Genomic DNA, 24,471 nt, shown 5'->3' with positions numbered 1-24,471 from the left:
CTAAATGGGCAGATTTTAAGCCATGATAACTTTTAGGTTTATTGAATGGAATTAAGTAAATGAACCTTCTAAGTTCTAGGAAGTTGTCATATTTTACTGTGATATGAGCTGTGTCTGCATTGCAGTTCATTGATCCATTTATATCTGCGATATAGTTTGTCTAGTTATCAGAAACAGTTTCTCCAGTGAAAGATCTTGATTTTCAGACAAGGCGTTCAGCAAAGAGACGCTGTGCCGTCTGCAGTCTGATCATTACTCTTTGTTCCTGTTCCCTGCCTTTCAAGGTGGATCTTTATGTTGTTGCTGTTTTTTTTAATGATTTACGCGGCTAGTGAGAGCAGCAGAGGCTCCACAAACCCATTTGAGGGAAGCCAGAAAGACATATTTAAAAAACACGCTGAAATATTCAGAGCGAGTGGGACGTGGAAACAAACAACAGGGAGAGAGAGATGAAAAGGGGACAAACACAGACAGAATTCTCCATGTATGTACAAGAGATTCTATATTTCGCTGCCATCCATTATTCATGGGCAGGAGAGGCTCTGTGAAATATTCACAATGAAGAGCATCAGCAGGAGTGACGTCTCGGTGTTTGAGAGCAGGAGAAACAGCCTCCCTCGGGGCTGACACGCTGCACAAGCGTCTCTCGCTCATAATAACCTGCCCTGTTAAACACGCACTAACAGAAATGATGGATTGATATGACATCCATAAGTCATTACGACGTTTTCTCTTAAAAAACTGTAAGCGATCAGGAAACGTTGTCAGGGCAGACATCTTTATTCAGCGAGACGACACGGGAAAAAAGAAAACTGCTCCGTTTCCTGCTGTTCATCTCCATCAGCCCAAGAACCGGATCATTTTGTATCAATATTATATTATGTTTTGATGTCTGAATTAAAATCAAATTTTTATTGTAAATTAATATAAACATGTACATATTAATTAAAGCTTTGGAACATATAAAGCATTTAAAATGGCTAAATTTACATGTTTTATATGCTCTTTTTGAACTAAATTATTAAAGAAATTCAGTGGATTTACTTTCTTATTCAGATACTTTCTTTCAGCTGCCTTCTCAAACTTACAGAGCCCTTACATGACAGCTGGGAGAAAAAAAAAAAAAATATATATATATATATATACTGAGGCCAATAATGAAGAATTAAGATTTAACTTAATAATAAACGAGGGAATGAGTGTGGCCGTGATTTAAATAAAAAAGGGAATTAATTCTTACAAGGGAACAGATTCTTAATTCATGGGAAAGAATTCTTAAATTGCAGTGTCTCTTCTTGTGAAAAGTGAATCAAACGAACGCTCTTCATGCTTCATGTGATTGGCTCTCGACTGCAGATGCCACACGTTTAAGTGCACACACTAATCATAAACTCCGAGTTGACAGAACATTTATAACGAGCATCTTGAGCCACTAAACTGAGATTTGCTTGCTTTTGTCAACTCTAAATCTAGCTGCAAAAATAATTTTCCCATTTTCTAATTTTCCCATCAAGTTACTCATGTACAATATGGCCATATTTAAAAAAAATAAATGTTTTAGAAATGTTTTTTTTTAGTTGTGCGAATGATAAGGGAACATTCTATTTTATTATTTTGCAAACAGTATGCGAACGCTACTTTTGAATCTTTTGAATGTAATGAACATTCTAAAACTAGTAACATTTGCTAGAGGGTTTCAGGAAAAAAAAAAAAAAACAATTCCATGAATGATGTTTTTGTGTTACGTTTTGAGAACATTATTAAAGACTAGAGAACTTTGAGCAAATGTTCTATTAATGTTAGTAGAAGAGCGTTTGTTCATCGGTTTGAGTGAACCTTTAGCAGGTCGCCTCTGAAGCTCAGACTCTGTTCAGCTGACTTCATGCAACACTGGACAGAAAGTCACCTTGTCCAGAGTCGAGTTCAGACCACACGGAACCACGTAAAATGACACCGTAACATGCAACAACACCAAAAATGAGGCCTTTTTTGGTGTGTTTGTGGACGTCGTTTTGAAGTCAAAGACATGGTTGTTAAGGTCTTTCATGATTGATCACTATCTCTGGTGTGATTCTGTGAAGGCCTTCATATTCTGTTGATTGCTGTGTTTGTGAGGAGGCTGGCAGTGAGTGCAGGTGAACCCTGCAGAGACGCAGCGCTTTCCCCGGCTGCTGGAATGACTGTGCCCTTGTTCTTGGCCCAGTTAGACAGGAAAGTGGTGGCTTTGACTCAATGCACCGGTTTGCCTTTAAGCTGAGCACACATGGCAGTAATTGAAGAACGGATGCTATTGTTCCAAATCCGTTTCATCCAAATATTGTGAAATTCTGCGATGCAAGATCCTATCTCTGTACTGTATGAGACAGAGTGTTCGCCGAGGTTAAAGGATGTGTTATTCAAACTGCGCTGTGCAAGCCTGTTCATATAGAGCTGGAATGAATCCAGGGGAAAGTTTCCACGGCCACTCGCTTTCAGAAACCTCTAAAGGTAGATAGTTGAAAGCCCTTTGGAGCGCTTTTGCGTCGGCCTTCTTGGCTGAGACTCGATGGGAGAAATCTGTTTAGTGCCTCGGATGAAACTGTGGCAGGCGTCCAATTATTAAAATCAATCCTTCGGCGTAGCACAGTACACATCTCTGTTTTACACATTAGCATGTGGACTTGCGCGGCGAATGCGGTTTATCTGTGGTGTGGGAAGGGTTTGATTACAACTCTATTAACAAATCTGAAATCATGGCTTTATTGTACTAAAAATAGATTTTGGGAGAATTACTCGGTCACCATGATCATCTTCATTCAAAAGCAGCAATATTTGAAATGCGTTCACTTCATCAGGAACACAGAACACGAATGGCATATTTGCATTTGCTTATACGTAGATTGACAGCGAGAAGTAAGGATTGTCCGTCTTGACAGCTCTTTTTTTGGCCGTCTGCTCTCGTCTACATTCACGGCGAGTCGCTTGGCATCTCAAATGAGCCAAGAGTGATCACCAAACATATAAGCAACACAGATCCGTTCTGTTTGTCACTGAGATGGGAATAAGCAAGGACAGCATGTCTTCTGGAGCGGCTTTGGACACATCAATCATATTGCTGCTGGGACTTTGTGGAAGCTTTATTCCCATTTGAAATAAGAGTGTGGACTGGATGTTTTATGAAGGACGGTCTCTACAGTAAACGCTCTCACTGCAGTGCCTAAAAGTGTCCTTCTTTGTCTTTCTCAAACCAGCCCTTAAAACACACTCACACAATGACCAGTGTTTGGTTGGTCAGGTTAATTGAATTTGTGCTGTGGATGATTTTGTTGATGAACTTGAGCCAAAATATGGATTTCATGGACATTTACATCTATTGTGTCTTCATGCATTGAACTACTTTGTGTTACAGAGCTTTTCTGTAAATATGTTTTGTCATTTATGGATGAATTTTCACAATTGATCAGTGAATTGATTGTCAAAATGTCATGGTTCCCCTGCATTAGTTCCTCTATTAGCAGCTCATAGAATCCTATAGAATTTAAACGTAATCCTAATTTTGCTGATTTAGTCACGATGTTGAAAAACATCTGGCCAGTCGGTTAAGGAGCTGTGTTTAAAGTGTTGAGGATCTAGCACACACTGGACATCAGCTGACGTTTGTAGAGAAATAAACTGAGACCATGTCAGGAGATGACAAATGAAGTAATGGTGCGGTTACACAGAGTGCTCCTGTTTCACTTTATTTTGACATGAATGTAATTTAAGTATTACAGAGCATATTAAAAACAATCTTCCTTCTGGAGGGTTTAACCAGACTGTGAAAGTAATGAAATCTGTGATCAATCGCATGAGGTTTCTATGCATCATTAATGAATTAGCTGAACTTTGCTTTAAAATATTTAGTCTCATATCGAAATGTAGTGGGTTGAGTTTTGGTGAATTTGTTTTTATCAAACAATTTGTAATCAAGATTATGTAATAAAGTATTATGGACTAAATATTTAACTGATACCAAACATGTAATATATCTCATTTATACCAATAAATTAAGGTGTTTATTTATTGTGTTTAGGGTTTTTCTTCTCAGATTATTCTAAAATATTTAATATGGTAATAATGCCCAAACTAAAATGTAAATTCAATGAAAAAAATAACAAAAATTCCTGCGCTTTTGTCCCTGCCAGGATCCATCTGGAGCATAAAAGCTGACGTGTAAAGCTGGCTCTTATTTGTGTCAGTGGCAAATAAAGGATGCTCACAATTGTTCAGCCAAAAGAGTTTGCCAGCTAACTTCACTGCTTTCACTTTCCAATAAGCTTCAAGGTTTGTTAACATTAGTTGATGAATCAGGTATCGGCTAACAATAAAACAATACTTTTATAGCATTTATTAATGCTTTCCAGAACAGTTCTAGCATCCAATAACCAGTTTCTTATTCCCAGCTGTAGTTCACAGAGGTACACATCTGTACCTTTATTAATTTCTCACCTGTTTGGTAGATTCAGGTTAAAATAACTTAAAATAAACTTGTGTGCACAGCCAGTTTTAGACTGATTTCATGGAAAAACATTTGAGGAGAACGTCATGCTTTCAGTTTCAGTATAAAATATTTCTAGTTCAATCCTGTTTAAAACTATATTGGCCATAATGCAATAAAACAAACACGTTTTATAAGTAATATAAACATAAAAACAGACTTCTCATGCTTGCAATTAAAACATATAATTTTTGCTTTTATTACTTACTTCATTGGAAGGCAGTTCATACATCTATTATTATTTAAAAGTAAAGCATAGATTTGGATCGCTGTCATAAGTACAGTTTTCATTAAAGATAATTTTTCTTGCAATATTATTGTTTCCATGCATCTTCCCTGGTTTAGTCGTAGCATGCTTTACATTAGATTCTTACAAGCTATTCATAAATTGTTACTTGCACAAAAGTAGTTTATTTATTAGCGTAAAATCTTAAACAAATAATAATAAAACAATAACTATATGACTTTTCTGAATGAAATCAGCTAAGCTGTTCATGAAGATACAGCAAACAAATCATGTGTAGTGATCTCTGTATTTATAATTTTTAAAATTGTATATTTAAGGAGAAGTTTTAGGTCTGTTTAGTGTTTCTTTTCAGCCTTTTGCTTTCATTAAGTCAGTTTTCCAAACATATTTCATGCCAACTTCTCTTGTATAGAGTTTTATATGCTTTCACGTTTCTAGAAAAATGTGTAATGAGAAATTTAATTGCTAAGCAAGTGTTCTGTTAGAAGAGTAAAAAGAAATGACAAATTTCACGAGAAGGTTATGAAACAGCCTAAATGTTAGCAGTAGACTGTGTGTGCAGAAATGAGGATGTGTGGAGGAGAATCCGGGGGCTTTCAGAGAGTGAGATATGGAAGAGCCGTCCCCTCAGCCCGTGTTTCTAAGTCAGTGCTATGCCACCTCTTGTCTAAGCAAAAGAGACTGGTCTTTACTCGCGCCGTGGGCTTTCCCAGGCTGCCATTGTTCTCGGTCTCCAAGCGATAGGCCTTGCAATGTCACCAAGGAGATCGGGGACCTGCATGTTTGATTTTGGGTCAGGCGTGATAAAGAATGGCACAATGGGGCCTGGCATGTCCTGAAACTCCTCTGCCATTTACTAGACCATTCTTCCCCCTCTCGCATCCTTCACGGCCCTTATTATGAACACTTGCAAAGAGAGACTCACAGCGCTGGCAGAAGGCTGGTTAGACCACCGCAATCATACAAAAACATGTGGAGTGGATGGACCAACACATGTGACTGAAGAAGTCCCTTTAAGCACAGACTGTGGATCTTGATTGTGGACTTTATAAGCGCAGCTCAGATCTTTCATAGTCTGCTTCCTACAAAATTATACTGGAGCTGTTATAAGTGCAAAACGCTTAGACCTCAACCCAAACAATTTATAAAAATCACAAAGTTTCTCTAGTATCAATATATGAGTATCTCTCTATGATAAATGCACCACTACAGCAGATACTCTCTTCTGTATGCGAGCATTAAGTTTCCAACCAAAGGAGCACAACTATAGAAGCCTTTATGATCATGATTTGGCCTTAGTTCATGCACTTAATGAGCCGATTTGAGAAGCTCCATTGTAAAAAATAAAAAACAAAAGTGCAATGTTAGGTGACAACCATAGTTAACATCATTGTTGCTGTCATATAAATTCAAACCTGTCACAGGGCACCGCGGAGCAGGTATTGTTTTAATTCGGGGGTTTCATGCACATTTGTATTTTCTGGCATAATACATAAATGCATTTCAGTGATCAAAATGCATCAAGAAGTGTCCATTTGTCTCTCATAAACAGTGTGAGAGTGAGATGCGTTTAGGTTGCATATAATGGCCTTGCACTCCATTGTGTTCCAAGGCTCTTGGTAATTTACAAACACTTTTCATGCTACTTAGATTACAGTGCTTTTGGGAAACGTTCCACAGCAATTATGTGCTACTTACATTTCTGTAACATTCAGCTTAGTGTTTTGGGAAATCCAGCCCTTGGTACTGTCAATTCACAAATATGACGTTTGGATAATACTGTATTTTATTTAGGATGGCCAGAGATAAGTTTTCCAGTTCATGCATGTGTGCTGGCAGCTTTATAATAGTGATCATTCTGTTAGGAAATATAGTTTCTAACATTTAAAGTTGCTATATTTACACGTCAGCTCTAAGCCTGAACCCAGAACTAACCCTAATCAAATCTTTAGCCAAACAAAGAAACTTATACAGGAGGCTTGCTGGAGGAACATTTTTTAAACAGGCTCCATTATTACTTTCTAACAAAACTGTAAAAAAGAGTTTAATAATGAAATGCTTTAACTTGACAAAAAATGATAAAAGAGAGAAAACACAGAGGAAACATGAAGAGTTGAGTCTTGTGTTTTATTCACAAGAGGTTCACGTGAGATCAGCAAGTGGCTTAGAAAAATTATGTTTTGTTCATGTCAAAATCATAGTCTTTTAACTGTAATTTCTATTTTTAAATCTGATGTGTGAACAGTGTGACATCTGTGTGGAATATGTTGGTCTGTGGATGGCTGCTCTATTTGTTTTGGATTTGTTACAAAAACGTGTGATCCAGAGAAACATCCTGCCATCAAAGTATTACAGTGGAGAGGTTTTAAATTCTCTACTCCATTATGTACAGAAAATATGCTCTTTGAGTTACTCCCTATGTGAAATCAAGCTCTTTTACAGATGTTACTTATATGCACAAACCAGGTCAGAATAAATTACTTTTATGGACATACTGTACAGACGGTTACAGTCAGTATCATTTTCTGTGAGTCTTTAGACATGCTAACTAGCCTAAAGTCAGATATGTTTAATTGTGTGTAGTAGTGCAGTCTATTACCATGACGTTTCTCAGAGTAAAAAGGTTGCAGCCCTAGAACAAAACCTTGGGGGATACCATGCAATATGTGAACTTTGTTTGCCCAAATCATTTTTATAATTATTTTTTTGCTAATGAGACTTAAATGTGTGTTAATAAATGTCAGCGTAGATCTTGTTTATTGCTGCAGCCATGTGTTAATATCTGCGTCAACCATATTTCATTCAGGCAAATAATTTTTAAACTATGATCTGATTAAATTGCAGCTAAATTTGGTCAAGAGCAGCTAACTCCTATGTGCTGTTTATGAGTGGGGCTTTCTGAGATATGCTTTACCCCACTAACATGGAGGAGAAAAAAAAAATGGTTATCTTTTAAATTGATATGACTAACTTGAGCAAATTCCGTAATTATTTCATCCTCAAAACACTATATCTAACTGGTACGTTATAAGCATGATTTTTGTACTGTGTCACATAGTGAACTTGATGTGCAATCACGTCTTCCACTAGCGTGTCCATACAGTAATTTTAGATTTCAGATCAATGCCCACAAGTGCCCTCTATGTGCCCTCAGTGCACACCGAATGCTCTCAGAAGCCAGTTTATTCGATTAGAATTTACTAGATTGAGAAAATGCTTTCCAGTTAATGCATGATATGCATCAGATGATTAGTAAAAACCAACAGGAAGCTCAACCGTTCTTGTTTGACACATGAAAACAAACCTCGTTGGTATACGTGTTTGCACTTCTGTTTACCATATTTGATGAGGTTCATTTAAGTGTGTTGATGAATGCTTAAATGTGAACGAAAGCCGTAATTAAATTTGTTCTAATAAGATTGTCTCTTCTGAAGACTTTGAAATCTCTTTTTGAAGCTTGAAAATGTTGATTGCCTAGGAATTCAAATTATGGACAAAAATGATTAGAGAATATTAAATATCTTCATTTGTGATCTGAAGATGAATGAAAGTCTCGTGGGTTTGGAATAATATGAAGGTGAATAAATGATGAAACAATTTCATTTTTGGCTGAACCGTTCCTATGAGTATTCTGGCCAACTACAGACTGCAACGGAAGACAAAACACATGATTGATCCTGCAAACGTAAGTGACTTTCAGAGAAGTGGAGTCACAGTGGCAATGTGGTTTTTGGAGTTTCTGTCGCTCATCTACACTGAGAGGCGGATGAAGCTTCTGTTAATAAATAAACTGCATTTGGAAATGAGAGCAGCTCTCTGTAGATTTGCTTTGAGAATGGCTAATCTAGGGCTGCATCAGTGGATGCTGGAGAAATCATAGAATTTGAGGTGATTTTGCACCAGAATTATTGATCTCTTTTTTCCCGTCCCACTGTTGATGTTCTTTATGTTTTCATCTGTGCACAGCACTCGCCTCATAAATGCAAATAGGTAGGCAACCAAGTAGAGAAATGATTGGCATCACAATTATTAAAAAAGTCCCTGTATGACTCATTGCATATTTAGGAGTGTGTTCAGTAATGACCATTTCACTGCAGTCTCCCCTGTGTAAACACATAAGCGATTCTGCCCTACTTCTGAAGTGTTAAAGAGAGGACAAGGACATGAGGGTAAGTTGCTCCTACTGCCTAATGTTCCACTTCCACTTCTCTGAAAGTCTTTACAGACTTAACCTTGATCAAACCGCCAGCATGCTCCAGTGTTATTAATTACACCGAAAGGAGAGTCTTTAAATATTTAGAGACTCTGTTTGGAGTATTAGGCGGAGGAATTCCAGCGAGACACAACAGCCAGATGACAAAAGAGAATCGTGAATGTTGCTGTCATGCTTGGGCTGATACACGTCTGTCTTACGCACACTAAATTGGCTACATTAGAGTCCAAACTGAGACTGTTAAAGCCGTTAGTGAAAGGCCTTGATGGTGTGTATCATGTGACTGTCTGTCTGATGCTATCCAGATTTGCCCTGTAGGAAGCAGAGCTCACATGAGGGGATTGCATTATCATTGACTTTTTATGTAATTGTATGGTGGTTTTCAGTTTAGTAGTGCTCGAATGCTGTTATTTCTGCTTTTTCACTAATGGCACCTTCTATTGTCTGAGCTGTACTTCACACACCATCCATCTCGCACTGGATTTGACCATATTCGCCATAAAACAGCCTAATTCATATTCAGAAAGCAGTGCAGCGTGGGCACCGTTAACAGTTCAAAAGAGACGAGAAACAAAGGCTCTGTGAAGTGTGTGTTGGTGCATTAACCTGTATGCCTTCATAAGCTCGTGTGAGTGTGTGTGTGTGTTAATGAGAGTCGGTCATCAAGGATGACAAACGCATTCTCAAAATGTCACCACGTCTACCCTCCAATTATTCCATTTTACTGATCCCATGCTGCTCAGTAACCCATTGCCTTGTCGCCCTTTCATTCGCCTTTGCAAACATTGAAAGCTAAAGAGGAAAAAGCCAAATCCATGTGCAAATATTAGCCAAGCGACACAAAGGCATTCCAGAGCGGCTTGTTGTCCTCTCGCTCCCTGACTCATCTTTAACCCCTCTCAACAACTCCTTCCTTCTGCAGTCATTCTCATAGAGCTGGTTTTTCTGTCTTGCACATCTGTAAAACAACATACCATCTGAAAACACTGTATACTATTCTAAATGCTAGGACATCTGAAAAGCAAAATCGCGACCCAGGCTCATTGGAAAAAACATGCCGACATTTCTTGCACATTTTGTGAGTCTTTCAAAGTGAAATATCTTAACTTAACTTAAAGCGTGTTCAGTTTTATCGGAAACAGATAACATGTTTTGTTGGTTGTTGTACATATCCCACCAATTCAGAAATGTTTAGTGTGCGGCTCTAAAAGGTTAATGCTCTGTCGCGTTTAAAAATAACTTAGCACCTACACTAAGCCCTACACTTTATCTACCTTACAGTGTTCGTAAAAGCAAACATTTGCTGAATCAACCATGTCATTTTAGCTTGCTTCTGCTTGAGCGTTTTATCGAGTGTCATGACTCAAACCAGAGCGCTTCATATTTCAATGCTGTACCGGGTGCGCGACAGATCAAGTTTACTATGTCAGAAAAAACAGGTGGAGCTGATTATATGATGCAAACCTTAAAATGTACTTGTTCAAAATATATTAGTTCTCACATAAACATGAAAACCAACTCCTAAACCCAACCATCGGAGGGTAGTGTTGTCAAAAGTACCGAAAAGTAGTAACTAGCATTTCCCGCTAGCATTTTGAGCGCTATTGAGCGGATTCTTAAACACTTCTGATTGAGTTGGGCATTTGAAAGCCGCGTCTATCAGCGGATCCATCTATGAGCAGATACATTAGGGATCTGCTGACAGACGCAGCTTTCAAATGCTCCTGTCTGTATCTGTGTAAGCGCTCGGGGAAAGCGTGAATACATACTGTATCTGAGCGCGAGAACACAATGGCCAATCAGAGGTGTTTAAGAATCCGCTCAACAACGCTCAAAATGCTAGCAGGAAATGTAATTCGTACAGTAACATAAGATTTTTATAAAAAATATAAGCATGGAGGGTCACCCCTAAACCTAACCATCAGTGGGGTGTAAGCAGATCATATGAAAGCATACGAATGAGATTGTAAGAATTCATGCGAATTAGCCACCAATTTGCCAAAACGTAAAATAGTTGTGAATTGCCAGAGTGTGTTGCATAGTATTGTGCAAGGACCACATGAAAATAAGTCATTAATCAAAAATCTGCCTCTAGACTCATACTTTGTGTGAAACTGCAGTGAATTGTATGTATAGGTACGTGAATGGAGCACATTTTACCAATGAGTCTAGCTCGTCTAAATATCATTGTAAGTTCTGACAGGGAAACAATGTGACCAGCAAACACTCTCACAAAAGTACACAGACGTATCCACTGGTCATAGTCTCTGGAAGGAGGACTCTACCCACAACACAGCTACACAGACACTTTCAAATAATTCCTCTGAAGAAATGTCCAACCTAGGCCTAAGAACGCAGGAGCGCCGCTGCCATTGTGCAGCCGATGCGTAACCCTGATCAAACCCGGGCTGGTCCTCTTTATTTAGTCTCTCACCCTTGGCCTCGGGTCTAAATGCCGTTCCCATCGCTGTCACGGGCTGAAGATGGATTGGTCAGCCTGGGCCCCCCTGGAGCTGTGTTTGCCTGAGGAAGTCCTGAGGTGGAGAGGTCAGTGTGGAGGGACGGCGGGGGGCGCAGATGATGTCCACGCTTTATTGAGAGCTCTTGCTGCCTATTCACACACCAGTGCTGACTTTCCAAAGAGGGAAGGTTGTAAATGCCTAGAAGAAAACAAAGATAACCCGACGCCCATCCCCGATGGCAGGGCGCTCGGTGGGATTGGATTGTATTGATTGTGTTGTGAGCCGAACCCCTGCAGACACGAGCTGTGATTGTCCTTCTCTCTGATGAGGCTGGTGCTTGGCTTGAAATCGCTTTTAATCATTTTTACAAAGTAACAAAAAAACAAACATTTATTGGTTTGAAAATGGCAGGATTTAACATTATTATTTGTGCAAAATTTTGAAATTTTCCCATTACATTAATTTCATGTTTAGAGCGAGAAACATGAGTGTGGTGATCTTGTTTTCACAGTCATCATCCCTAACTGCATTTTTACAGACACAAATGTGAACTAGGATTTAAGTTGGTCCTTTTTCTTGCAGAAATTGCCAACAGGACAGTCTTTTCTCCTATCCGGCATTTTTAAGAGAGCACTCTATATATATATATAGGCTCTATTTATTTCCTCTCTGTTTTAAAGTTTCCTATGTTGAAGCCTCTGGGCTGTTTTAAGCATATCGTGAATCTGGGAGAAACGTGGCAGAGAAATGACCTTTCTCGGAGAAGACAGCGCTCTGGTTTTCTGGAGGGGACTGTGGGAGTTTGGAAGTATGAAAACATTAGCATTGGTGAAAAAAGACGCGAGATGTGTGTAAGAGTCCAGAATGATCATGAGAGTCTCTCACACACTGATTCCTGTCTGTTCCTGCTCCATTGTTCCTGAACACACACACACACACACACTCAGTTCCAGCTGGGTACCTTGGTCTCCTAGCAACCTTCACCTCAGTAATTTGACTGGCGGCACCTACGGTGAGGAATCATTGATTCACAAAGCCTCAGGACATTTATATTACACCCGCAGAAACAGACGGAGAGACGAGACCTTTAGATTTCTGTAGGCCGTGAATATATCGCTGCTGTATTTCAGTCCGACATCACGTTATTTGCTTGGCTGTATGTCAACACCAGTGAAAGATACTGAATGCAAGATAATAATGACATTTTCTGGTCTGAGTTTGTGTTAATAATAGTCATGCTTGTGAAGAAATAACATATGGCAGCTCAGTTATTAATATGAGAAAACAGCACACATACCGTGCTTATATCTGAATCAAATCAAAATCACAGTTTATTTATAAAGCACCTTAAAAACAACAGTGTACCAAAGTGCTGAACAAGTCCATAAAAATAAAGCGAGTGTCTATTTACACTATTTGCATGCCTTGTTGGCAGAGGCTATTTACACTAACTCCGCCCACCACCGTGTGATTGGGCTAGTCACCCGAGGACCCGGGTTCAACTTTTTTTTTCTCCCTTTTCAAATCTCATATCGCATCAGAAAGGCACTTATTTTCACTAGAAATTAAGCAAATAATCATATTGTCCCAATAAGGTGGCATCCATTTAATAATTTGAATTAACATTATAATTTGCACTCAATATGTTATTATTGCATACTGTTTTATAATGTGCTACAATACTGATGTGCAGATAATTGCCACTATTTGCAATAAATAGCAGAAAATCCTGCTGTTTTAACATAGAATCTATTTCTATTTGCTCTTAGTGCAAATAGCCGTTGCCAAAAATAAAATAGAATACAAATAAAAAACAGAGAAAAACATGTTAGAGGAGATTAAAAAAAAAAAATCAATGGCAAGCAACCACCGCAAATGAATCTGATCCAATCTAATGGTCCTCGCAAACTAGCAAAGGCCTCATCAAACAAATACAACATCAAAATCATTTTCAATGAACATTTCTGACATAACACTGTTAAAAATCATTTTAATCAACATTATTGGTCTTTTTACTTCAAAATCTCATGCTTAATTCAGTGTGTTACTTGCTGTTTCTTTGGAATTATTTGTGACTAATAATCACAAATAATAAACGTGGGGTTTCAATATACTAGCAATTTATGAGTGATTTTTTTTTAGTACAAACTGCAGCATAGAATTTGCTGTTGATCTGTGAATCACCTGTGTATTTATTTGTATTTTTAGTTTGCTGCTCCTGCTATTATTATTATCATCATCATTGGTTTATTACATGTTTATTACATAGTAATCCACCAGTTACTAATTACCATAAGGCAGTATTGCAGTATCGGGATCATTTTGGCAGGTTGTTATAATGCACTGATGGATCTGAGTGTTTAGAGGGAAACTAAACGTTCTTCGTAAGGTGTTTGTGCTGTTACTCATTCACATTTGTCTTTTAGCTGATGCGCAGCACTAAAAAATGATTGTGTCCTCTGTCACCCAAAGCGCCGCAGGCAAGATAACCGGCCAGTGAAGCTTTATGAACCGATGAGGAGACCAATCACTGGCCTCTGACCGCAATACACCCGACTCATTACCCATGGAGCACTGCAAGCCTGGAAAGAGACGAGCTGCTGTGCGTGTGTGTGTGTGTGTTTGTTTGCGCAGAAGCCTTCTATCTTTATTTATTTAGTCCTCATGCTCTCCTCACTGCTCCCTAAAGTGTGTCAGAGAGTGACACACATAATTCAGCATCACACACTCTCTCTCCCGCTGCGGAGACGCACAGGTACAACGATCAACACGAGAGTCTGTCATACTCTGTTCTCAGAGCCTCCACTTTCATTTCCGCTGCGAGGAACGAATATTTCCTTCTGAACATTTCATGTGTATTCATCTGAGGGTTTACCAAACACAAAAAAAAAACTTATTCTTATTTGAGTGCAAAAAGCTACCTGGCAAACAAGGAGAAAAAAAGAAGCCATGCTTTGAATATTCATATTTTGCACACCGACGCGAGAAGGAGAAGAATGCGTGAGAAAATGTGTGAGAAAGCAGATATGAATGAATCCGGTCTAATCCTGCTAAAGTGCCCTTACACGATTGACACTCAATAGAACGGCAGACAAAAGACTAGTGCAGCGTGTTTGGGACTGAGACACTTCTGCTGCCATTAACGAGGCCAGTTCTCTCTGTCCTGCACTTTTCATATTGTTCAGTCCGAGGCCGTTTTGGCTGGAATCGTAATTTCCAGACCAGAATTCATTTGAATCCATTGCCTGCTGTCATAACGTGCTTGAGTTGCATTGTGAGCTCTCAGAATGCGTTGTGTATTGTTTTAAAGACATGTATGAATATGTGTTTACAGGTGGTTTAGCATCCGTTCTTTTGTCGTGTCGTTTTTAATTAGATGGACATTTCTAATGCACTGCATTGTGGGAAATAGCGTTTAGAGGCATGGCTTTTTTTCAACTACTGAATATGCTCTAGTCTTATAGAGTAGCTGAACTGAGACATGTATTTCTGATTTTCTCAATATTTTAGGATATTTCATGGCATCTTCAACTTCTCTCTCCTCAAATTTGCATTTAAAAAATGATGCTAGACTCAAAAGAATCTGTTTTTGAGATGACGTGATAACACAAAGCTCAATCTAATTGCATTGCTCTCGAGGAGAAACACATGAGATGTTAATAGGATTTGATTTGTTTGTTTGAGGCTCTTTGTGACTGTTTCGCTTGGATTATGCAGAATAATACATACTGTTCCAGAGAAACCAGTACAAAGCTTGACATGCTGAAAGCCTAGAGAGATGTTTATTTAATAAAAAATATGGTAATTACTTAAGATAATTATTCACTAAGTGATCACTTATTGAGCAGCTGAACAGCAGTGAAAGAACCTGAAATCCTGGATAACAGTGAATTAGGGGAGTGTGTAACGCATGTGATTTAAATAGCATAGCATAACCAAATTTACAGTATGTACTAGTTGCCTTATCAACACTATATAGAGAAAAAAGTGCACCAAAATTCAAAAGTCTTTAGAAGATATCGCTGAACATAGCAAAAGTAGATTTTTCATCTCAGTTTTTTGGATTCATTTAAAATGAGGCAAATCTGCTATTATTTAACCTCCAATCTGTTATTTATCAGTTTAGATCAGTTTTTTAATGCTTCACTAACTGGCAGAAGACACTAACCGGTTTTAAATTCCTCGTGCAGATGAGGAACGTTATAACACTGCGTTACAATGTGCCCCGCTGTTATTAAACTAGTCTTGTAATGTGAACTTATACATTTACCACTGATTGTTGATGGGCTGTATTGGCGTGTAGCTCTGATCTTTGTGCGATTTATTTATTTTTTTTTAAAAAGGCTTGTTAGCATATTCATACTTCCAGATACTTTCAAATAACCACTGATGGCATTTTGGCAGACGTCTCCATTGACACCAAATATTTTAGATGTGTTCAGCTGTAAGACACTAATTGCTTTGTTTACGTTCAACTAATTAGTTGTCTTCGATAATTAGTCTAAGACAGTGATGCCACGTGCTTGTTGAAGCATTGTGACTGTGAGAAATGTGCTTTTAGTAAATCTAAAGCTTCTTTGACCTTCATATTTACTGAAAAGTGGAGAATTTGTGGTATTAGTTTTTTGCAACTGCTTACAAACATTTTCAAAACTTTGCCTCTTTTTTCCAAAACTTTGCACACACATCCAAGAATTGCACACACAAAATGCAAAATGCCTCGCATCTCTTGCAAAATGAGTCAAAGGCTGAGAATCAGTGTCTGGTTTTGCAGATTTGGTGTGAGCTTCTGCTGTTTGAGTTTCAGGTTTCAGTAAAGATTGATGCCCATCCCTGTCTGGGCATCATAGTAATCTTAATCGCTCGAGTACTGCAGACTCATGTGTTACTCTAGTTCTCTTGAATGGCTTTGTAGGATCCCAGAATGAACTTTCATGGCAGAAGAAGCCTGCAAACATCTGCAAATCGTGTGGCAGATTGACAGAAGCTGCAGGATTCTTGAGGACAAGCGCTCTGCCTTTATAACATGACTGCTGCGGTTGGATTCATTAAACAGCAGCTTTGTCACAAAGACCTTCCCACTTTTTCTGCAAGTCCCAAAGCGACTCCCAGCTGGGTTTGGATCAATACCAAACTCCAGAAACCCATGCATGCGATGTGTGCTGCCTGTTTTTCATGCATTTCGACATAACACTTCTGCTTCGAGATGTTTGGTTTGGTTTGTGTGTCGCTGGTGCACAACAGCATTAAAATAAAGCAGGAAACGGGGAGAGAGTACAATGTTTTTGTTTAGTTTTTTCAATTAAATTAACATTTCAAAATTAGTATTTAACTTGGTGCATTGTTACTTGTCAGTTTTTGCGTCTATATATTTTTCCTTTGATAAAACGAGTTTTGACTAGTTTTTTTTCTCAGAAGGATTAGAAATGACATTGACTCAATGTCAACCGCCGGACATCACGATTTGCACAATGCTTGTTTGCTTTCTTGGATATTCTTGGGTTTGTTTAGTTAAGAAGTTGTCCATTTTAGATACGTGTGCATTTTTACATTACAGAATAGCAAGGCTCTCGGAGGGCTAAACCTTGTGTATGAGCATAAAGGGCGTAAATGGTGATGAAGAAAGCTCAGCAAGGCTTTCATTGTTGGTCTGAATCTTGAGGGAATGAAAGCTATTTGCGTTGTCTCTGTGGTTACTGGACTTCCTTGGGAGGCTTCCAGACGATTCCCAGCTCGGTTTGCGCTCCCTCAGGAAGACTTCATAACTCAAAGTCAGTGATAATGGCATCAGGAGCAGTGAGAGGAAGACAGTCTTAGTTCTGTGTTATGTGAAGCCTGCAGCCTTACAAACAGCATGTGGCTGGTTATGTTCCTGCATTTGTGACCTGAAGAGGATTGTCTTTTCCCTGAGAGTGCTAGGTAATGTCAGTGCATTAGACTAAAACTTATGGTAAAATCAGATTCTGCATACACACAATAAAGCGCTATATAAATGCTTATAATAATAATATATAATGTTTGTTTTCCCCAACTTGTTACATTTGTGGTGTTATTGGTCAAAAATGACCAGCCTTTTAAAAGCTGCTTAGAAATGTCCAATTATGCTACATTATCACCAAATATGTTCTTTCAGTTAGCACGGGTTTTGTATTTCCTTTAGGAACTGATTGATAGGACTCATTGATCTGTTTTTGAATGAGCATTGTCACAAAATAAATATTCACAAATAATGCATTTTTTTTTTTTTAGGTGCTTGAGCTCAGATCAGTGAGGTTTATGACCAATCATTTGGTTTGGTGATAATATACCATAATGAAAAAGTTATAAGCCATTTTTAAAAGATTGTTCATTTTTGACCGGGAAACTCAAATTAAAGCACAAGGGTTAAGATAAATCCTTTTACTGTAGTCTAAACATATAGTCTTCCCTTATAAGAATAACAAATAAGAGAAGAATAGGAAACTTAATATTATCTACACTAAAATGTCAATTCTAATGAATGTTTCTGCCAACCATGTGGACTGGTGGTTGATTAATTATAAACGACTGAAACGAATGAACTGTAAATGACTGCTTTGAAGGAGCTGAAGGGAAATGGCATGTTATTTTTCTTCTTAGCCTCACAAACCGTGTTGATTTGTCTACAGCGATCGCTGCTGTTCATCAGTTTGAGGGTCTGGCTCTGTTTGTCACATGCTTTCAGAGGACGGCCCTCTAACAAACACGCCACCAGCACTCATTCGTTCTGCCTGCTTTATCCACTCGCAGACACCAACCCTTAACCTACAGCCAGCAGACTTCAAGAAAAACACACCGTCATCATGGCTTGAATTATCCTGGACATTACTGTGTAGCCCAATACAGAGCGTGACTCCAGTCATGACGGTGTGATGAAAGTGAGTGTTGTGAGAGGAAGGAATTGGCTGTGTGTTTTCCTCTCAGGCCTCTCATTAGTGTTGAGAGATACGCAATTAGCCTCTTAAACACGAGCGTGTAATCCACTCAGATTACCCAGAGAGCTTTGTGCTCAGCAGACGATCACTTTAAAGCATGACAACAGGATTTAGGACGCCGCTTTCAGTGCTTTCTGGCGCTTTGCGTCTCCTGCGATGACACGTCTGTCTATTGATTTTCACAAACGTCCTCAGTCTGTTATTACTGCTGATCCTTTGTTTCGTGTTCAGCATCATGTTTGAAACAAAGAGCCGTTTTTCAGATTTTCATTGCATGATGCAGAAGCCTTGTACAATATGCAACAATTTAATTTACCTCTTTGCACGTGTTTTTATTTTGTTTGTTCTTCAGGCAGATCATCATTACTGCTGTTTTTGGTCTTTCACTATAGTTCAGCCAAAGATAAATACTCATTATTTACTGATCAAACCCAAAGTCTGCAATGTAGCACTGAAGCACAACTGTACTGAAGCATCTTTTACATGCAGACTGGAAAAAAAATTTTTTTTTATTAAAAATTTTAATTAAATATCTGCAGTTAGTTCATGTATTCAGCTGGGTTATTATAGTTACAAGGGATTTATTGGAACATTACTGAAATTAAATTTAAAAAAACTATTTTTATAGAAAAAAAACTAGTTACCAAGTCGTCATTTCTCATTTTTATTTAGTTAACTTGTAGTAAAAATAAATTAATTAATTAACTAATTAATAAAACAAAACTGAAATAAAAATGAATCAAAACATTAGGCCTATAGACAAAAAAATAAAATAAAATAAAACATTTTAACACATTTAAAAAGAACATTTGAGTATATAAAAATAAAGATTAATATGTCAGAGAAAGCTAAGCATTTGTAAATAACCACAATATTTCTGTCTGTTTCTCACTTAAAGCTATTGAGAGTATTTTTGAACAGTGCAGAAGTCACATGGACATCTTTAATGGTACTTTGATGGTGATTTTGTGGTCAATACTAATCTTGAAAGCCTCAGCTTGAAAACTGCTTTCCTCAGATAGTCATTGCATTTTAAAACACTGAGTTTAACACCGGGACATAAAAGCATGCGGCAGCGTGCCCTCGCTTCCCACAGCAATCAGCGCCACAGTCGTCAGCACACGTGTGTGTATCTGTAGCAGTTGTTAGTATACAGCACACAGCAGAGCTTGAGTGGTCTGCAGGATCTGCTTAGCTTTGCTGAAGATCACACCAGCTCTTCTCAGCGACTGCACCAAAACTCACTCAGCTGCTCTGCACACATATTTGCTCTTATTTGGTGGTTTCAGTTTGAAAAAATTGTCTAAAATAAATCATTCATTTGAACATCTGATGTCTAAACCGAGTGTGTGTGCATAATAGCCTCTGAGTGATCTCTATATACCTATCATGCATTAATTATAAGCCTCATTTTGAGATAAATTCAGACACGGACTCAAGGGCACCTAATTCTGATGTGATGCACCTGTAATGTGAATTATGAACTGTGTGTATTATGTAATGTATTTAATCCCAGATTTTCTCTTCTTCCAGAGACTTGAGTGAGAACTTCATCCAGGCGATTCCTCGAAAGGCCTTCAGAGGAGCGACGGACATCAAGAACCTGTGAGAGCTCATGACACGCCAGCACAGACATCACTAAACTAACTAGACTAAACCAACCCACGTTTAACCGTCCTTTCACTGCGTGTTTTACAGTCAGCTAGACAAGAATCACATCAGCTGCATCGAGGACGGAGCTTTCCGCACTACGTGGACTCGAAGTTTTGTGAGTATATGTTTTACAATCTTTAGCATCCGTCAGTGTGACTGTGATCTCATTCATAATCACAGGACGTCTGATTCTAGCATGTGTACGTTTGTGTTTGTTTGTATCGACACTAAAACTTACAGTATTACAGGTTTTTCTTTTCAACTGCTTGCACACATTTTCAAAACTTTACACACAAATCCAAAAATTGCACACACAAAATGCAAAATGCCTCACATCTCTTGCAAAATGAAGCACTGCATTCAAAATATCACAAACACATCTCAAAAACAAACATTTGCAAACACTTGCTTAGGATGGGCTGAGGTTAAGAGCTCAAAAATATCAATATAATAGTCAAATTGAACTATACAAATACAGATATTGTCAAAGTATATCCAAAATACAAAAATGCTAAATGCTTATGAATACAAATAGTTATGAATTCTCAAGAGATCAGGCTGGGGTTATTTCATGGTGAACTGGTTCATAATCAGAAGTGATGATCGTTGGCAACAATCATTAAGAGTCTCTCTGATGTTTGGCAGAACCCTGAACAACAACAACATCAGCAGCATCCCAGTGTCCAGCTTCAACCACATGCCCAAGCTCAGGACCTTGTGAGTGACGCAAACACACACATACAACACGTGAAAACACACACACACACACTGAGTCAATATTCAAGAGTTCCCCAGAAAATTAATAAATAAATAAACCTGTCATCATTTACCTTCAGGACTTCCTCTCTTCTGCAGAACACAGAAGAATATTCTGAGTGTGGACAAAAACTGTCAAAATATCTTATTTTATTCTGCAGAAGCAAGAAAGTCATAAAGGTTTGAAATGATATGAAGATGAGTTAATGATGACATATTTTTGAGTGTACTGAGTTATGCGATTAGAGATTAATTAAAAGTGTTTTCTGTGAAATTCTGCATGTAGCTCAAATATTACAGTAGGTCATGGGTTCGATTCACAAGTCACTTAATAAAAGATTCTGAACAATTAAACTGAGACTAATTTTTATCCTTATCAACTGTAATAGTCAAAATTGTAAACACATACCAGTTTGTCTCATTTGGTGTGATATATCGGTAAGAATTATTATAAACTTGAGTACATCAAGTTTCCTCCACTGAATAAAAAAAAAGACTTTATCTCACAGTTGAGAGTTTATGTCACGCAATTATGACTTTATAACTGACAATAGTGAGTTTATATCTCACAATTCTGAGAAAAAAATCTTCCAAAATATTCAGTGGAGGAAACAGGCTTCCATACAAAGTACGTGTATGTGCTTGTATGATCTTTTCTACGGAAACTGTACAGCAGTTTTACTGCGACCCATCTTATCTGACAGCTCAACACACACACACACACACACACACACTCACTCATACACACACACACACACACACACAGTGTCATTCCACACAGTCTTGGCGGGACGGCGGAGGCCACACGGCTCTGCCAGAAGCCACAGTCAGTAATTCACACACACACATACAGAAATAAACACCCACACACACTGTTTTTATGAAATGTATATTCTGCTGTATTTCCCTGGAATTTGTCAACCGTTTTACCACATGGAGCTTCCTTCTCATTTGGTTCTGGTTTATTTATTTATTTTGTTATTCACATACAGATATATGCTATGAAATGGACAGGTATGCATGTATGTATATATATATGTGTATGTGTATAGTAGAAACTTAATTTCCTGTAAAGCTGCTTTGCAACGATTGTATCGTAAAAAGCGCTATACAAATAAACTTGAATTAAATACAAATTCAGGAATATAAGTGAAGATTTAGAGAATGAAATCCAGACCCCGTGACTGCAGTCGGTTTGTATGTTCCCTGTTTCTGTTTAATGTTTTGAAACAGTATGTGAACATGTGTACCCCATCAGCATGTGTCCTACTTTACCTAACAGAAAAAAGACCCTTCTAATCAGATCATGGAGTTACTGGGTAAAGATAATTGGCTATTGGCATTAGTAGCAAAGCTCAGTGACAGGCTTAGCACAGCATGGATTTCCATGTTGGTCCAGACGGGTTTATGCTGGCAAGAGCTGGTCTGGTGTTGGACCAGCATGGCCTTTCTGCTAGAGTTTAATCTAGTCAAGAAGCCTGGTGGGAGACCAGTACCCAAAACACAACATGATCTGCTGCTGCTTTTATTAGCCGAGCTCTCAGCAAACACCATTATGGGCCTGGCTAAAGGAATACTTGACCTAAAAACAAACATTAGCTGAAAAGTTCCCCACCCTCAGACTATCCAAAGTGTAGATTTGGAGAAATGCAGCATTGCATCAGTGTCTCAGCAATGGATGCTCTGCAGTGAATGGGTGCCGTCAGAATGAGAGTCCAAACAGCTGATAAAAACATCACAATAATCCACAGCACTCCAGTCCATCAGTTAACATCTGGAGAAGACAAAAGCTGAAACACATCCAGCATTAAGACGTTTTTAACTAAAACGTGAGTCCATAATCCATAATAACGCTTCCTCCAGTGAAAAATTGCATCTCCTGTTGTCTCTCACATCAAAATCCAGCCACATATTGGTTTAGAGCTGTTTTGTCTTGTATGCGGTGCTAGATTTCTCTCCTGATTCAGACACCAGAGGAAGCATTATTATGGATTTTTCATAGTTTAGCCAGAAGCAAAGTTAAAAGCGTCTTAATGCTGGATTAGTTTCAGCTTTTGTCTTCTCCAGATGTTAACTGATGGACTGGAGTGCTGTGGATTATTGTGATGTTTTTATCAGACTCTCATTCTGACGGCACCCATTCACTGCAGAGCATCCATTGCTGAGACACTGATGCAGAGACACATTTCTACAAACCTGATTTAGCAGATTTTTTCCAGCAAATTTCCAAATTTTTTTTCATTAACTATTCCTTTATCCTCAGGTTAAAAAGAATTGGATAAAAGCTTCGTCTTAACATTCATGCTGCCATTTTTCCACCTTCAGCCGTTTACATTCCAACAACCTGAACTGCGACTGCAATGTGGCCTGGTTGTCGCAGTGGTTGCGCGAGCGGCCGACCATCGGTCTGTTCACCCAGTGCAGCGCTCCGGCTCCGCTACGAGGACTTAATGTAGCCGAGATCCAGAAACACGAATTCAGCTGTTCAGGTAAACAAGCCTTCCGGTCTCTTCACCCCACATCAGCATCTGCTGCATTCCACTTGTCTGAAGTGAAGAACAATGGCTAGTTCTCGTGTTTTGATGTCTGCTAACTGCACACTTTATTACTCACAACCTCTTCTTATTCAATGCAAATGTGCCTCTGCAGGTCAGTCTGAAGACGCTGCAGGTCAGTCGTGTAGTTTTGTCACGGGCTCGTGTCCGGCTGCCTGCACCTGCAGTAATAATATTGTGGACTGCAGAGGGAAAGGACTGACGGCGATCCCGGCCAACCTGCCCGACAGCATGGCAGAGATGTAAGATCCTGTAGCTCAAACAGTAGAACATGGTGCAAGCAATGCCAAGGTTGTGGGTTCAATTCCCAGGAAATGCATCAAATGTACACTTTGAATGCAATGCTAGTCGGTTTGGATAACACAAACTGATCTAAAAACCCACAAAGGCCAATATAATATAAATAATTTCTGAATGTTAAACTAGGGATGTCCCTCAAGGATCGGGATCGGGACCGATCAAGCTTTTTTTTTTAACTGATCGGTCTCAGCTCTCCTCAGCCTGATCCTTATTTTGCTATGGGTTGTGTCTTGCTTCGGATTTGATTAACAGACTGGCGTTCTGACACCGCTAGCTTCATGCTTTCCAACCATATCTCACTTTTTTTTACCTTTATGTTGCAATCATTCTGCTTATTGTACATATAAAATATAATAAGTTTACATCACTAGTCCATATTCTACCAATGTCTTTATAGAGTATGTACAAATAAATATATACATTGAGATATAAATATATACATCATATTTATGTAAACATATACACACACACATGTTGTGTTTCCATGTTTTATGGGGACTCTCCATAGGTGTAATGTTTTTTCTACTGTACAAACCGTATTTTCTATCGCCCTACAACAACCCTTAACCTAACCCTAGCCCTTACAGGAAACTTTCTGCATTTTTAGATCTTCAAAGAACTTGTTTCCTCATGGGGACCTAAAAAATGTCCCCACAAGGTCAAAATTTATTGGTTTTACTATCCTTGTGGGGACATTTGGGCCCCATAACATGATAAATACCAGGCACACACACACATATTACTTTTATTCTTTGCACAACTCTGTATACATTGGATTGATTTTAATAACTTTAATGTACTTGGACTGTGCATAAA

General features: G+C 38.5%; 1 protein-coding gene across 1 annotated transcript in view; it reads left to right on the top strand.

Annotated features, from left to right (window-relative positions):
• Positions 1-24,471, top strand: part of slit1a (slit homolog 1a (Drosophila)) — a 70,800-nt gene that overhangs the window by 12,709 nt on the left and 33,620 nt on the right. Inside the window, 6 exon segments of the mRNA XM_058795179.1 lie at positions 19,925-19,996; positions 20,090-20,137; positions 20,139-20,159; positions 20,690-20,761; positions 23,126-23,289; positions 23,450-23,597. Of these exon segments, the coding sequence (XP_058651162.1) occupies positions 19,925-19,996; positions 20,090-20,137; positions 20,139-20,159; positions 20,690-20,761; positions 23,126-23,289; positions 23,450-23,597 (525 nt within the window).

This window comes from Onychostoma macrolepis, chromosome 13, assembly GCF_012432095.1.
Source record: "Onychostoma macrolepis isolate SWU-2019 chromosome 13, ASM1243209v1, whole genome shotgun sequence".
NCBI classification, from domain to species: domain Eukaryota; kingdom Metazoa; phylum Chordata; class Actinopteri; order Cypriniformes; family Cyprinidae; genus Onychostoma; species Onychostoma macrolepis.
The sequence above is the reverse complement of the archived record's forward strand: the minus strand, read 5'-3'. Positions and strand labels throughout refer to the sequence as shown.